This window comes from Balaenoptera physalus (genome assembly GCF_965194825.1).
Source record: "Balaenoptera physalus genome assembly, chromosome: 3".
In the NCBI taxonomy this organism is placed as follows: Eukaryota; Metazoa; Chordata; class Mammalia; order Artiodactyla; family Balaenopteridae; genus Balaenoptera; species Balaenoptera physalus.
The window spans coordinates 50,789,150-50,805,101 of NC_138890.1; the positions used below are offsets into that span (position 1 = coordinate 50,789,150).

At 46.2% G+C, this 15,952-nt stretch overlaps 1 protein-coding gene across 2 annotated transcripts; it reads left to right on the top strand.

Annotated features, from left to right (window-relative positions):
* Positions 1–2,527: 2,527 nt before the first annotated feature.
* RPS14 (ribosomal protein S14) lies at positions 2,528–6,822 on the top strand. 2 transcript variants are annotated; one of them, XM_082455063.1, is made up of 5 exons: positions 2,528–2,681; positions 3,553–3,703; positions 4,206–4,367; positions 5,689–5,765; positions 6,705–6,822. In XM_082455063.1, the coding sequence occupies exons 2-5, from the start codon at positions 3,555–3,557 to the stop codon at positions 6,770–6,772; spliced, it is 456 nt and encodes a 151-aa protein (XP_082311189.1). In that variant the 5' UTR covers positions 2,528–2,681; positions 3,553–3,554; the 3' UTR covers positions 6,773–6,822. The 2 variants fall into 2 exon arrangements, with proteins under 2 accessions (XP_082311189.1, XP_082311188.1); XM_082455062.1 differs by having other exon boundaries at positions 2,559–2,677.
* Positions 6,823–15,952: the final 9,130 nt, after the last annotated feature.

Here is a 15,952-nt window from a genome sequence, read left to right on the forward strand (position 1 = left end):
GTACCTGAGACCAAGGTGGCATTAGTTGGGAGAGAAGGAAGTGCTCAAAATTTGGTTATATTTTGAAAGTAGATCCAACAGGATTTCCTGGTAGATTAAACATGGGACATGAGAGAAAGGGCTGTCAAAGAAGACTCTTCTTATCCAAAGCAGGAACTTACTCCACACTGCTCCAGACTCAGCTAACAAACCTCCTTTACTGGGGAACTCAGTGTTCGAGAACAAAAAAGTTTTTTCTTTCAAAGAATATAAAGAGACAATTCACAAGAGAGATGCAAATGCGCAAAACAATCCATGAAGAGGTGTCTGACCTTATTAATTATGGAATAAATACAATACAGCAAGGAGATAGATTTAGTTTCTCAGTTTAGCAGAAGTGAAAATTGATATCAACTTTCTGGAGGGCAGTTTAGCAACAAATATCAAAACTTAAAATATATGTTCCTTTTGACTGCTGGCAGTTTACCCAAGGAAAGAATATCACAAGTGTGTTTCTGACACTTTTGTTTATATTTGAAAATTCTGGAAATAACTTAAATGTCCTACAATAGAGAACTGACTAAATAAACAATGGTACAGCTATGGAGAGGAATATCATATAGTAATAAAAAGTAATGCCATACAGGTATTCCTGGTTGCTTGCAAAGAAGAGGATTGGGTTGCTGGGGACAGAAATGACAGGAGTAGGGTTTTTGGGGTTTTTTTTGGTTTTTTTGGAGTAGGGTTTTTTTAAACATACTATTTGATAACTGCAATTTTTAATTTGTGTGAACACATGTAATATTCAAAATAATAAATGAAATTTTAAATATCTGTAAAAAAAATGTTATAGATCTCTATTAGTTGTTACGGGAGGATGTCCACAATGTTGAGTGAGAAAAAAAGTTACCAAATGGCATATAGAATACAATTTCATTTACATGAGATTGTATATTATACACTAAAAATATAGGTATAGATATAAGTATAGAAAGTTATTTCTGGAATGATGCTCCAATTTGATAATAGTGGTATCTCTAGATGAAAAAATTTAGAGATGATTTTTACTTTTTTTGCTATATAATTTTCTGTATTGTGTGGATTGTTTATAATGAGCATGGATTTTTTTTATACTATAAGGGAAAAATATTGTACGGTTATTTTCTTTTAAAAAGGAAGTGCCTCGGACTTCCCTGGTGGTGCAATGGTTAAGAATCTGCCTGCCAATGCAGGGGACACGGGTTCGAGCCCTGGTCCGGGAAGATCCCACATGCCGTGGAGCAACTAAGCCCGTGCGCCACAACTACTGAGCCCACAGGCCACGACGACTGAAGCCCGTGTGCCTAGAGCCCATGCTCCACAATGAGAGAAGCCACTGCAATGAGAAGCCCACGCACTGCAACGAAGACCCAACACAGCCAAAAATAAATAAATAAAATAAATAAATTTATTAAAAAAAAAGAAAAACTAGAAACAGAACTACCATATGATCCAGCAATCCCACTGCTGGGCATATATATCTGGAGAAAACCATAATTCAAAAAGATACCTGAACCCCTATGGTCATAGCAGCACTATTTACAATAACCACGACATAGAAGCCACCTTCGACAGAGGAATGGATAAAGAAGAAGTGGTACGTGCATACAACAGAGTATTACTCGGCCATAAAAAAAGAACGAAATAATGCCATTTGCATCAACGTGGATGACATAGAGATTATCACACTAAGTGAAGTAAGTCATACAGAGAAAGACAAATATCATATGCTATCACTCATATGTGGAAACTAATTTTTTAAAAAATGATACAAATGAACTTATTTACAAAACAGAAACAGACTTACAGACATCGAAAACAAACTTATGGTTACCAAAGGGGAAACGTGGTGGTGTAGGGATAAATCAGGAGTTTGGGATTAACATACACACACTACTATATATAAGATGGATAAGCAACACAGGCCTACTGTATAGCACAGGGAACTCAGTCTTCTGTGATAACCTATATGAGAAAAGAATCTGAAAAAGAATGAATATATGTATATGTATAACTGAATGACTTTGCTGTACACATGAAACTAACACAACATTGTAAATCAACTATACTCCAATAAAATTTTTAAAAATAAAATAAAATCGCTTTCTTTAAAAAGGAAGTCAAAACAGCATCTATTTGATAATGTGGTGAGGATTAAATGAGGCAATGCATATGAATCGCTTATCCCAGGCTGGTATACAATGGTACGTATTGAATAATTTATTCTTATTTTGCCAAGTACACAGAAGTTGGAAGTCTACGATCACCGTGGTTTTGTTGTTGTTGTTCGCCTCCACACCACCAGGGGCGCTGCCGCCCCCAGGCTGACCAGGCTCGGGGTCAGGGAAGTCTGTCTAGCCGCGGTCGCCGCCATCTTAGGACACAGGCCTTCCTCACCCACTGTGTGTGGCTGCTTCGTGCAGTCTTAGAAGCAGACCCGCTCGCCAAGACACCCAGCCTCTTACCTCTTTAGGCTCTCCTTTAAGTAAGCCGTATTCCCGAGGGCGTTTTAATCTCCTTGGAAACGCTAAAATCGGCGTCTTCCGGGAGCCGGCCTCGCCCCGTGACCGCAGACGTACACTTCCGGGGACACCGGCGTGACCCGTCGCCCCGCCCTCTCCCTCTCTCTCTTTCTGGTGGCTGGTTCTGGAGAAGACGAGTAGGTAGGATCCCTGGGCGAGGAAAATCGGGTGGCATCCTGCGGCACGGGGGCCCGCCGGGGCCGGGGGCGCGGGGCTGGGATCTTTCCGTGGAAGACAAACCAAGTGCCGGGCGAGAGGAGCTCGGCGGGCCGACCCAGACACTGGTTCACGCCCTGTCTCGGGAGGCGGCGGTCTTGCTTCAGGGAAAAGCCGGTAAAGCAGGGATGAGTTCGGGTCTAGCCTCGAAGGCATAGGCCCCGCGCCACGACCACACCTACGCTTAAGCGGCAGCACAGCGTGGTTGAGCGGGAAAGGAGCGGGAAACTTAGTTTGTTGTGATCTCCCACCTTTATCCCACCAGCTTTTTCGTGGGCGGTCGCAGGCCGGTCCCCTGATTGCTAGTTTGTTTTCGAACTGGAAAGTAGCAGTAGTCGTCGCGTGAATCCCGTGGGAATGTAGTGAGGATTCTAGAGGGGAATGCAGAAAAAAACGTTCCTTTGTTAGGTGTTTCTTAAGCCTGAGTGACTGCTAAGTCGGGCACGTTTTAATTTCTGGGTGCTCAGGGCAGGTTTCTCAAAGCCAGAAATTAGGGGAAGGTTTAATTTCCCCCAACATCAGCGTTTGCTGAGCACCTACCGTGCGCCTATTGCCCCTGAAGGCCGAGACGAGGGGCGCTCAAGTCTCGCCAGGGTGGGTTGGGAGGTGCAGGGCAGGGTTAGCCTGCAACAAGCGACACCTGGAAATCCTGAACGCTGGCGTGTTCGCGGCGTGGGGCGGGAGAGCAAGTGCCCGCGTGTCCCGCGCACCTTTCTCGGGGGAGCAGTTGTCCTCAGAGAAGTAAACCTTGGGGTTTCCTGTCGTTAACACTGGGATTCTTTTTTCTTTCCTTAAGAAATGGCACCTCGCAAGGGGAAAGAAAAGAAGGAAGAACAGGTCATCAGCCTTGGCCCTCAGGTGGCCGAAGGAGAAAATGTATTTGGTGTGTGCCACATTTTTGCATCCTTCAATGACACTTTCGTCCATGTCACCGATCTTTCTGGCAAGTGAGTACCTAGGTGGAGAGGCCCAGGACCCAATTAACAAGGGTTGGGGTTAGAAATGACCCTGGAACTGGGTGGCAGTTTAAGGGGATCTCTTGAAATAAATGTTGTAAGATGTTCAAATAAGGATCTGTGCTTGGTTGATGAGTCCACAGATGGTGTAATTTCCTAGGTACTGGAGTTCTAAGAGAGAAGGAGACATTTTGTGCCCTTACGGGCTTACAGCATGGGGACCTCGTATGTGACATGAGGAGGAATTACTCATGGAGTAATAGGATTAAATGTAAAAGTACACGTAAATCGTCGATACAGAGTTTAGTTATCTAGGATCTGAACCCTATCAAGGCAGAGCCCATGGCAGTCTTGTCAGATCAGGATGCATGTTCAAATTGACCTTCCTTCTCTGCCCTACCTGAGCAGTAGTGCTTTTTACTCATTAGGATGTGGTATGCACTCTGAATCCTTGTTGGGTAAGAAAGAAAGGACCCTGTGCTTTTGTCCCCAGGGAAACCATCTGCCGTGTAACTGGTGGGATGAAGGTGAAGGCTGACCGAGATGAGTCATCTCCATATGCTGCCATGTTGGCTGCCCAGGATGTAGCCCAGAGGTGCAAGGAGCTGGGCATCACTGCCCTCCACATCAAACTCCGGGCCACAGGAGGAAATAGGTAAGGCTGGGGCTGGGTAGTGAGGTCACTGGGCTTGGGCGAGACATCCTAGGTGTGTACGTAATTAATACAGGCATACCTCAGAGATGCTGTGGGTTTGGTTCCAGACCACTGTATTAAAGCAAATATATCAGTAAAGCAAGTCATGTGAATTTTTTGTTTTCCCAGCATGTATAAAAGTTACTTTTACACTGTACTGTATGTAGTCAGCTGAGTGTGCGGTAGCATCATGTCTTTAAAAAAAAAAAAAACCCAGTGTACATAACCTTAAGTGAAGAATACTTTACAGCTAAAAAAAATTTCTGACCATCTGACAATGAAGGGTTGCCATAAGCCTTCAATTTGTTTTTTAAAAAAGGCATTATCTGTGAAGTGCAGTAAAATGAGATATGCCTGTAACTGGTTCCTGCACCCTCCCCTGCCCCAACTTACTGTGTTAATTGAGCACTCAGAGCATACGAGGTACTGTGTTCTAAGTACTAGAAGAGAGTGACGGGGGAAAGTAGATATGGTCTCCATCCTCCTACGTGGCTCTTAGGCTGGTGGAGAGTCAGGCTTTAAGCAGTATAGAGCAGGGGAGCATGTGGTTTCTTTTTGCAGCAAGTGCTGGGAAGTAAAAATGTGTCAAGGATGGGTTGGTAATAAAGTTTAAACTAAGACCTAATGTTGTGGTGTTAGAAGTCGGTCCAGTGAAGGAAGGACAGGGGAGAGTATACCAGCCAGGAACAACTGGAAGGAAAAGGTCTTGGGGTGGAAGTGAGCTTGGCACATCTGTGGGAAAGAGTGGCATGAGGTGTGATCAGATAGGTAGGAGCGGGTGAGGTCCTGCTGGGTCTTGAAGAACCTGGTTAAGATTTGGACTTGGGCTGGGTGGGGGGGACATGAAAACTTGTTAACAGTAATGACCTGTGGAGGTTGGGTTGTATGGTATTTCTTTTGTTGTTGTTATTTGTCTTTTAAGATGACTGCGGTGTTGGGAACAGACCAGATAGGAAGTTGTTAAAGTGGTCCAGGGGACCGATGATAGTGTCGTGGTCTTGGGAGGATGGAAAAGGACAGATCACCAGAAAGACTTAGAATCACAGCGTGTGACCAAAAGGGGCACTTCCTTAAACAGGGTGCAGGCAGAGCAGGATACAAACTGTGACCCATGGTGGTGGGAGGGGGGGTGTGACAAAAAGTAAGTGGCATACTAAGCCTGAAGTATTTACGGTCTGGCCCTTTGCAGAAAGAAAATTTGTAGACCCCTGAACTAGAGGGTTGTGGGATCTTCTGATGACTTGGCCAAAGGCTTTTCTTAATTTAGATATTCATTTCCTAGGACCAAGACTCCTGGACCAGGGGCCCAGTCAGCCCTCAGAGCCCTCGCCCGCTCAGGAATGAAGATTGGGCGGATTGGTGAGTGCCCCTCTTTGGCTTATGCTTGGATTTGCTTTGAAGCACTGACCCCGGAAAGCATGTGGTCTGTGCAGTGGATACAGGGTCTAGTCTGGTAGCTTTTGGCAGTTAGGTAGGTTTGTTAATAGGGAGTGCAAGAGGCACCATGTGACATAAACTCTCCCTGAACACCCTTGTCGCCTTGATGTGAATGTCCTGCATTGGGACAGCGCCGTCTCATTTCTGAACTTTTGTGCCTGATGGTGACTGGTGGAACTGACGGGAGATGAATTGTCCTTTCCAGTGTTCTCATGGGGGTTGCTATTGGTATTTTGGAGAGGTGTCTCCTGCGTGATCATTGACTACTCAATATCAGTAGGGCAGGCCAGGCATTGTGGCAAGAGTGTATGGAGGGGGCAGTAGCTCCCATGGTTGAGAATCACAGCAGTTCTCTACAATTGTGTAGCATTTATACCCTCATGTCCGACCTGGCCATTTATATCTATTAGGAAGGAGATGTTAGCCCTTCCCTATTGTTTCTGTGGCAACGTGTACTGAACCCTCAGTCTAATGGTCTAGCCCTCTCAAGATTTTTTCAGAACATTTTCAACCTCTTAGCTATTAAAAAGGTGATATTCTTCAGGTTATGAGGATTTTTCCACTAGAGTCAGTGGGCTAGGTGTCAGAAACCTGGATTTATCACCTGCCTCAGACATCCTGTGCAAGTTACCTACTCTCTCTGAGCCTCAGTTTCCCCTTCCGGTAAGTTGAGTTCAAACCACATCAGAAATTTTGAGGAAGCAGCAGACGGAGCAGCTCCACATCTATCTGTTAAATACTGAGGACTTAACTTGTGAAGCAGCAGGATCCACTGCTGATCCGTTAGACCGTTGGCCTAGGGAGGCCTGGACCCCTTCCCATCCAGCTCCAGGCAATGATGTTTTCTCTTCCTCCCCACAGAGGATGTCACCCCCATCCCCTCCGACAGCACCCGCAGGAAGGGGGGTCGCCGTGGTCGCCGTCTGTGAACAGGACTCCTCAAATTATTGTTTTCTGTTAATAAATTGCCTTGATGTAAGCTCTTTTCGACTCTAGTCTTTTCTCCTTTGTGTAGGGGCCACTCTCGGGGATATTTTGATTCCTTCTCTATTTAACCACGGTGTGGGACTGTATTGAGGTCATGGGTGCATTGATAAACCAGCAGCCATTTAATAGATACATTGCTTCAGAGAATGTATATAGCCTGTCAAAGAGGAACACAAGAGGTACTGATTCAGCCCCTACCATGGGACAGGGTGAGCCTGTGTTCTGTGAACTGGTTTCCTGGGAGGAGGAGCCTAAGGAAAGGTGAGATAATGGTGGCTGCGGTGGGGTCTTTTCTACACTGCTTGTTGTGGTGTTAAGTTACCTCAGTCATCTAAAGCCGACCAAGGCCTTGAAGACCTTGTTTTGAAAGTGAAGATGTTGATTCCAAAAATGGACCAATTCTTAAAGAGCGGGAGCGGAGTGGAAACTGTTGAGCTAAGTGTATGTAGCCTGAGCAGAAGAGCCTTCCAGACGGCCATATATAAACACGTGTGGGTGTGTACTCGCCCCCCACACCTTCTGTGCAAAAAAGGGATCACACTATTGCATCTTGCTTTTTCTCACTTGGCAGATCTTGGAGGTTGTTCCACATCAGTACATAAAGTACATAAAGATTCGGTCACCCACAAATACACACCAAGCCCTATTTTCGTCGGTGATGAAAAAGAAAGTTTCTGCTTTCCGGAAGCATGCATCCAGCTCCAGGGACCCAGTGGCACCAGATGGTACTGAGTGTTCTGCAGAGGCTTAGCATAGGGCTGTGTGATAGTGACTGCTACCCCAAGGCAAGACAATGGCATAATGTTTTCAGGGTTCATCACAGCATGTTTCAGAACTTCATTCCTTTTTATTGCTGATTAACGTTCCATTACCTTGATACACAGATCTCTTCGCAGTTCTCTTCCCACTTGGAGGAACCTTGGAGAGGTGGGTCTTGCCATGGCTCCTACCAACTTACCCCGTGTGATGGACAAGCCGTCTTTTTTGAGTCTCTTTGTTTCTTCATCTTAAAAATGAGTGATTACAACCCAAAGTATAAAATGAGTCCATGCTGTTGCAGGTGATTTGAATAAATTAAGGCATAAATCTTAAAAAAGATTCTAAATAAAAGTAGATGCTCCCCCTTCCAGTAAGTGGAACTTACTTTGGGCTGGACTTAGTGACTCACTTTCCAAAGAATAGAACACGGAAGAGGGAAAATGTTAACTTTGTTCTGGAGAGACCTTAACCAAACTATTAAGGTTGCTTAACACTTCTGATATATCATGTTGATAGTACTCTGATTTGACAAGATGAGCACTTCACCTCTGAATTCTCTCTGAGAACCCATAGTCCAGTTAGAGGACATTCTACAGCGTTATCAACATTTAAATTGTCAGAAGTTACGAAAAACAAGGACTTAAGACCAGAGGAGGGACTTCCCTGGTGGCAAACAAGGACTTAAGACCAGAGGAGGGACTTCCCTGGTGGCACAGTGGTTAAGAATCTGCCTGCCAATGCAGGGGACACGGGTTCGATCCCTGGTCCAGGAAGATCCCACATGCCGCAGAGCAACTAAGCCTGTATGCCACAACTACTGAGCCGGGGTGCCACAACTACTGAAGCCCACGCACCTAGAGCCCATGCTCTGCAACAAGGGAAGCCATTGCAATGAGAAGCCCGTGCACCACAACGAAGAGTAGCCCCCGCTCGTCGCAATTAGAGAAAGCCCGCACGCAGCAACAAAGACCCAACGCAGACAAAAATAAATAAATTTATTTCTATTAAAAAAAAAAGACCAAAGGAGCTGAAGGAGATGTGATATAATGCATTGGATCCTGGACCAGAAGAGGCATTAGTGTAAAAGCTAATATCTAATCTGGAGTCCAATTAGTAGTAATGTACCTATGCTCATTAGTTTGACAAATGTATTGTTATAATGTAAGATGTTAACATTAGAGGAAACCACGTGAGTGTTATACAGAAACACCATATCTTCGCAACTTTTTGGTAGATCTTAAAGGATTCCAAAATAAACATTAGGGGAAAAAATGAGGGTACTTTTCTACTGTCATTCTGGTTTCTAAGGCAGGATGTGGTGCACAGACCCTCAAGAGGTAGGCATTCCAGGATGAAAATCCCAGTTCCCCAGATTTGGACTCTAGCCTCAGGCAAATTATTTAACCCCTCAGCCATTTAGTGAAAATTCCTGTGATAATGGCAGCCTCATAGGGCATCACAAAAATAAGATTAAAGCGTTTAGCACAGTGCCTGGCACTGAAGAAGCTGCTGCTATTCTTATGCCTGTTCAGTTCTTCTGCCAAGCAGCATGAATGACAGCTAGCTGGAATCCTGGTGGGAAAATGCTGGCGCTTGCTGGAGCGTTCTTTTTATTTCCTGTGATGGGACTTTGCAACCTGTCCTGCTGTTTCCTGGTAACCAGGGATGCAGTCAGCCAGGTCTTTGAAAGCAGTTCATTTCTAGGTTTTGTTTGCAAGTTACAAGGAGAGCTAATTGGTGCAGCCCAGGTTGGAACGTAAGCAGCCTCCTGGCCACTGAGGTGGACAGGGCAGGATTCGAGCTGTTGTCCCCCCCTGAGACTGCAGACCATGGAAGCCCAGCTGCTGGCTGTAAGTGCAGCCTCAACCAGGGCCATGGAGATGGTCCCTACTTCTTGCTCCTTTCTCTTACCTGAGCTCCTGCAACAGTCTCTCCAACAAGTCTCCCTGTCTTCCCTCAGGCCCCTGCCTATCCCTAGGCCACACTGCAGCTGTGTGATCTAAAATTAATTGGATTCTGTCACTATCCTGCTATTTTACCCCTGCCCCACTCTTCAGTCTAGAAGCCAGTCTCCACGAATCTCCAGTGTTTTATCTAACCCTGCCATACCCTTCACCCTCTCTGCCCAAACCAAACCTAGTTCCTTTCAGTTTTCCAATTCTCCATGCCTTCAGTCTTTTGCTCATGCTCCCTCCTCCCAGCCTGGCTCCTTCAGTATCTCCTCTCCCCAACTTGGCCTCACTACCTTCTGTTCACCTGTTGGAATCAGTTTTTCATCGCTCACAAAGTTACCTTCCTGGATGCCCCTCAAGATGCTTCTCCACTCAGTTCCCCCAACACCCTTACTCTCCTCGTGGTACCACTAGTCTCCCTCTGTTCTAATAGCCTATTTCCCCACTAATCTGTGAGCTCTGAGAGGGCAGAGAGTATGTCTTGTTCAGTGTCTGCCAGCCCAGTCTGCAAAAGTAGGGGCTCTATGAAGATTTGTTTGATGAATCATTGGAAGAATGGGCTTCACCTTCTGTAGTCAATTAGATAGTTGAAGGACTTTTCTAGATCCTGGATACATTAAAACAAATATGCATTCTTGGGCTCTATTCCCAGGGGAGTTAAAGAAATGAGAAAGAAAAGGACATTAAGATGAAATGCATTAGGGAGCAGAGAGCTGTAGGCAGAGAAAGTTGGGGTAGCCCTCAGGGCACATACTGGAGTCAATGCCCAGAGATTAAGTTTAGACTCTGCCCTCAGCCCCACCCACAGCCCCAAGGTGAGGGAACTGAACTTGACCTTCATATTAAGCCAGAAATCCTCAGATTTCAGAGCTAACGTGGTCCCAGGTGGGAGTGTCTCTAGGCTCTTTGTAGAAAAGCAAGTCCTTTCTGGAGAAAACCATCTATGTTTGAGGTCTTGCCAGTTGTTTCTTCTTCTGGGTTTGCTTCATTGACCTGGGTGATGGTGTCATGGCTCCCTTTTGCCCAGGAGAATACTATCAAGGCCATTCTCAGTCTCTTAATGAAGGATCTGGAAAACCTTTCCCAAAACGTGGCCTCAGGGGAGCATTGCTGACCTTAAGTGGTCCAAAGAGAAGATGTATAAGGGACTTCAAATAAGTAAAGTTCTGTCTGGGGGAAGAGGGAGCAAGCAGTCTTGTTGTTTGTAGTCCTAAGGTGGTAGAACTTGGCCAGTGGGTGGGTAGGAGTTGTAGAGAGATTTAAGCATCAGATAAAAAAGAGTTTTCTAAAAGAGAGCTGCTAAGAGGAAATAAAACTGTTTCATGAAGAGTGGATCTCCTAATCATTGGAGGCATACAAGTGTAAGCCAGACCCCCAAAGGCTAGTTACATCAGAATCACTTAGTGAGGCAGAGGCAGTTGTTCCCTAAAGTGCTGCTTTTTTCATTATGAATAGCAGTCTCAATTTTTAGCTGGATGTATGGTTGATCAGAATAGAGATTACAGTTCCTAACTATAGTCACCATGCTGTATATTACATGGACTTATTTTATAAATAAAGGAAATGTCTTAAAGGGAACATTCCCTTTCCTCTAGATAATTGCTTTCAGATCTTTGCTGGAACTTGTCACCTTATCAAACAGCCCTTCCTTGATCATCACAGATCAGTTAATGTTTCTGCCCCCTGCCCCACCTCTAGCCATCATTCTTAAACTGTTTACCTGCCACATTCATAGCACTTAACCCCAACTGATAGTCCGGAGTCTGTGCCTCTTGAGTCCAGTGGTTCTCAACCTTAAGCGTGCATCAGATTCAGTAGATCTGGGATGGAGGCCTGAGAATTTCTGTTTCTAACAAGTCCCCAGGTAGTGCTGATGTCAGTGGTCTGAAGACCACACTTTGAGAACCACTGGACTTGTCTGTTTAGGTCACTGCTGTATCCCAGCACCAGGAACAGTGCGTTAAGTTGTGTTCTCTAAATATTTGTTGACTCAAATTGCAGATATTATCTCATTCAGTAGCTTTAAGGCAAGTACTGTTATCCACATTTTACATATGGGGAAACTGAGGGTCAGAGTAGAGATTCAAACCTGCGCTTGTCTGTAACTGTGGAGCGTGCCCTCCTCAGTCAGTATGCTGTCATACCTTTGTCAGGCTGGGGCTCGGTACAGTCTGGTTGAGGAGCAGGAAGAGGAGGACCCTCCCTGTCCTTGCAGAGGATTGGGAAGTAGATGGCAGCAGTGCCCCTGCTGAAGGGAGCCCTGTGGCTATTGAGTTTGCAGCCGTCATATATGGGTGGCCACCAGGTGGCAGCATCGTACAGATAGGAAGCCACCTGCTGGGATGGGGGGAGGTGTCTGGGTTCTGCCACCATTAACTTCTGCGGCCCTAGGCATACCCCATTTCTTATGGGCTTTAGTTTCCCCATCTTCATAGACAGAAGACTGGATCTCTATAATACATAAAGAAAACTTGCAGCTCAAATACCACCTATAAGAGACAGGTGCAGCCACTGAAAATCAAATGCCCCCAAACCAAATACACTGTTTCTCTTCTCCCACACTGAAAAAAACCCCAAAACCCAAAAAACCCACCACCAACGACCCCCCCCACATAATACTCCACTGTACTATCACTGTCCAAAACAGATATGCAAACCACAAAACCGAGCCACATGTAATTTCAAATTCTCTAGTAGCTATATTAATAAACTATAGAAACTGGCATTAATTGTAATAATACATTTTATCTAACCCAATATATCCAAAATATTTTCACTTCAACGTATAATCGATATAGAAAATTATTACCAAGATATTTTACATTTTCTTTCTCTACTAAATCTTTGTGTGTGTTTTACACTTAACAGCACATCTCAATTCAGACTAGCCATGTTTCAAGGCTTCAACTGCCACATGTGGCTAGTGGCTAGTGGCTGCCCTGTTAGACAGCACAGCCATAAGATATTAATCGCAAACGTTTATTGAGGTAGGCACTGTACTGTTTTATATACATTATCTTAATCAGTCCCCATAATACCTTATAAATTAGGCAAGATTATCATCAGTCAAATTTTGCAGATAGGGACTTCCCTGGTGGTCCAGCAGCTAAGCCCATGACCCTTGGGGAGTTCGTCTGGGCTGGGGCAGGTGGAGAAGGCTTTGGATGGGAGAAAAGTGAGGGGGATGGTAGCTTGGGCCAGGAAAGCTGTTTGAACAAAGCAGTGGAGTGAGACTTTGTGGATGATGGGGAAATGGTGGCTGGCTTCATGAGAGGTGGGGCTGAGGGTGGGTCCTGAATCCAAGATCTCACTTTGATGTGGCAGGGACCAAGGCAGGCAGGTGAGGGTTTCTGATCAGTTGAGCCAGGATCAGGTATCTGGGATTTGGAAGGTGAATCCAACAGCCACAGAAGATCAGAGGAGAGACTTGGGCAGGGAGACGGAAGGGTAGCAGTGACTCTAGGAGACAATAGGGATTTCTGTTTTATCCTCTGGGATCAGCTCCAGGAAGTTCTGTTTCTGAAATGAAAGCAATCTCATCTAGCCCAGGCATGGGGACTGAAGCTTTTTGCCTGTCCCTGGAGGCAAATGACTGTCACTGGACCTTGGAATCCAATAGCTCTAGACATTACCACCTCCTCCAGGAAGCCTCCCCTGACTTCCCAAGGAGCAAGTCCACCCCGGAGTCATGTTCTGTTATGGCAGAACCAGGCCCACCTCCGGCTCAGCCCAGCTTCCCTCAGAGCTTTGACAATACTTCCTCATTCAATTGACGCAATTCCACCAGCCCAGAGAAGGCAAGGAAAGTGTATGTGGTCCCTTTCCCTGGGTAGATCTCAATGTAGCTTAGGGGACCAGCCTCAGTGACTGAAAGCAGCCAGAGAGCAAGAGGGGAGCACTTGTAAGCGGTACCCTGCATCTCCTATGAGCTTGGGGCGGGCCCACCGCACCTGAGACTGAGGCTGAAGTCTCTCCCAGGTCAGCCCGGTCACCTCAAGGCTGAGAGCCAGAGGCTCTGACTGTTCCTTCCAGGAAGGCCTTATTCCTCTCCTCTCCCTCCTGTTCGAGGTCTCCATTTCCCTGCTTCCTCACTTCCCCAGAGCATGATCCAGGGGCCTGGGCCCCCACCCCGACTCCTTAGCAGCAGGCTGTACAGACTGCTTTCCAAACCAGCTGTTTTGTGATGTTTTGTGCTTAGAGGTCATGCCAGCCTGTGGCAAAACCACTGGGTACTGTATTTATTTATTCTGTTAGTTGAAAAAACAAGACTCAAATGCCCCTCCCCGGCTCCGCCCCCTGTGTAGTACAGCATGACACTCTGTCTCGTGTATCCCTCTGTCTGTCTGTCTGACTTCCTGTGACATTGTGACCTGTTCTTTGTCCTACTTGGTTAATAAAAGAGAATCTGGCAGCACAAAAAAAAAAAAAATGCTTCCACTGCAGGGGACACGGGTTCGATCCCTGGTCTGGGAAGATCCCACATGCCGCGAAGCAACTAAGCCCATGCGCCACAACTACTGAGTCTGCGCCCGAGAGCCTGTGAGCCACAACTACTGAGGCCTGTGCACCTAGAGCCCGTGCTCCGCAACAAGAGAAGCCACCACAATGCAAAGCCCGCGCACCACAACGAAGAGTAGCCCTGGCTCACTGCCACTAGAGAAAGCCCACGCGCAGCAATGAAGACCCAATGCAGCCAAAAATAAGTAAAATTAAAAAAAAAAAAAGATCCCACATGACATGCAGTGTGGCCAAAAAAAATTAAAAATTTAAAAATTTAAAAATTCATTTTGCAGATTACGAAACTGAGGTTCAGGGAGGCTTCTTGACCAAGATCACACAGCAGGTAAGCAGAAGAATCTGGATTTGAACTTGGCTCTGTCTGGCTCCAGAGTGTGTACCCTTCACCTTGACATAATCCTACCCTGGTAGATGTTTAGGATATGCAGTCAATGAGGCCCACTGATTGGGATTCCAAATTCAGGGAATGTAGAAGCCCAGGAGCCAACAAGAAGGCCTGTGAGGGCGGGAGGAGAGAGACCTTGAAGCTACCATTCTCCCACCCCCCTCAATGTTTGGCAACGTTGAGCTTGCCTAGCAAACAGCCAGTGACTGTCAAGAAGAAATCATGATCTTAGGAAAATCATGATAGCATGATGAGTAACTGAGCTTGCCAAAAAAAAAAAAAATTGGTGTCAGGAGAAAATGAAAATTGAGAAATGCAGGACAATAGGAATAACCTGCAGGGAGTACGGAAGAGGGCAGAATTCCAAGGGACAGGGCTAGGCCCAAAGTGTGGAAGTCATAGAGAGCAAGTTGTAGCTCTGCCTCAGGAAAAATAGCTATAATGACAGTGTCAGAGGCTAAAATTTATTAAGCACTTACCAAGCAACTTAAATGTAGCATCTTATTTCATCCTCATCATACTAGAAAGTAGGTACTGTTACTATGATTTTACAGATGAGGAAACTGAGGCACAGTATGCTAGTAGGAAGCAGAGTTGAGATTCAACCAACTGGAGTCCACACTCTGGATGCCACACTATCCTGCCTAAAATGAGCTGCTTGTGGAGGTACTGAGCTCTCTGCTCTGGAGGCCTGTAAGCAGAGCACCAGAGATGTGAGGAAATGCTCCAAAAGGACCATTCCCAAGAAGGACAGAACTAGTGAACTGATAATTAAGCTTGTCTGGAGAGTAATGAAGGTAGACACTGCCCACAAGGATTGGGAAGGAATCCTATCTGCCTTTTGAATCCAACCCCTTGGGAATAGGGGCTGTAGGCGGCATGGCCTTCACTAAGACTGGTCAAAGTGAGTTAAGGGCTCTGTGGGAGGCATGGTACTTAAGAGAATGGGCTCTGCGGACAGCTCAGACCTGGGCTCAAATCCTGGGTTTGCCACTTGCTGGCACTTAGCTAGTGTTTGTACATCTCATTTAATCTCCCTGAGGCTCACAGGGTTATTGTGACAATAAAATGAGAAAACACAAGGAATAATCTATACTCAGTTAGAGATGAGACAGATCTCCGCCAAGTCAGGAAAGTCAGGAGCCAAGGCCTTGGTGTAATTCTGAAAGCTTCACTTTTTCCCCAAACCCAGTGGATGGACTGCTGGTGGCAGCAATTGGGAAACGAGCTGCCAGGCTGAGGAGGCAGGTCGGAGAGCCGGAGAGCAGGAAAAGAGAGGCGTCAGGGAGTTGGTTTGGTGCCTTCGAGGAGAGGCACTCCAGGACCACTCTTGCCTGGGGAGGAGGCTGGTCAGCCACAAGACCCTGCGGTTCAGGGGCGGCTCTGTGGAAGTCCCAGGGACTCACCTGCAGGAGCTCGGCAGAACCTTCCTCCTCAGCAGCGTCAGTCCCTCCCTCCCTCCCTCCCTCCTGAGGCGTTCCCATCCGGACAAACATGTTCAAGCACCG

Coding starts and splice junctions, on each gene's coding strand:
- RPS14 (XM_082455063.1), top strand. CDS start 3,555: ATGGCACCTCGCAAGGGGAAAGAAAAGAAGGAAGAACAGGTCATCAGC. Junction 3,704..4,205: donor GTCACCGATCTTTCTGGCAA/GTGAGTACCTAG, acceptor TTTTGTCCCCAG/GGAAACCATCTGCCGTGTAA. Junction 4,368..5,688: donor CGGGCCACAGGAGGAAATAG/GTAAGGCTGGGG, acceptor TTCATTTCCTAG/GACCAAGACTCCTGGACCAG.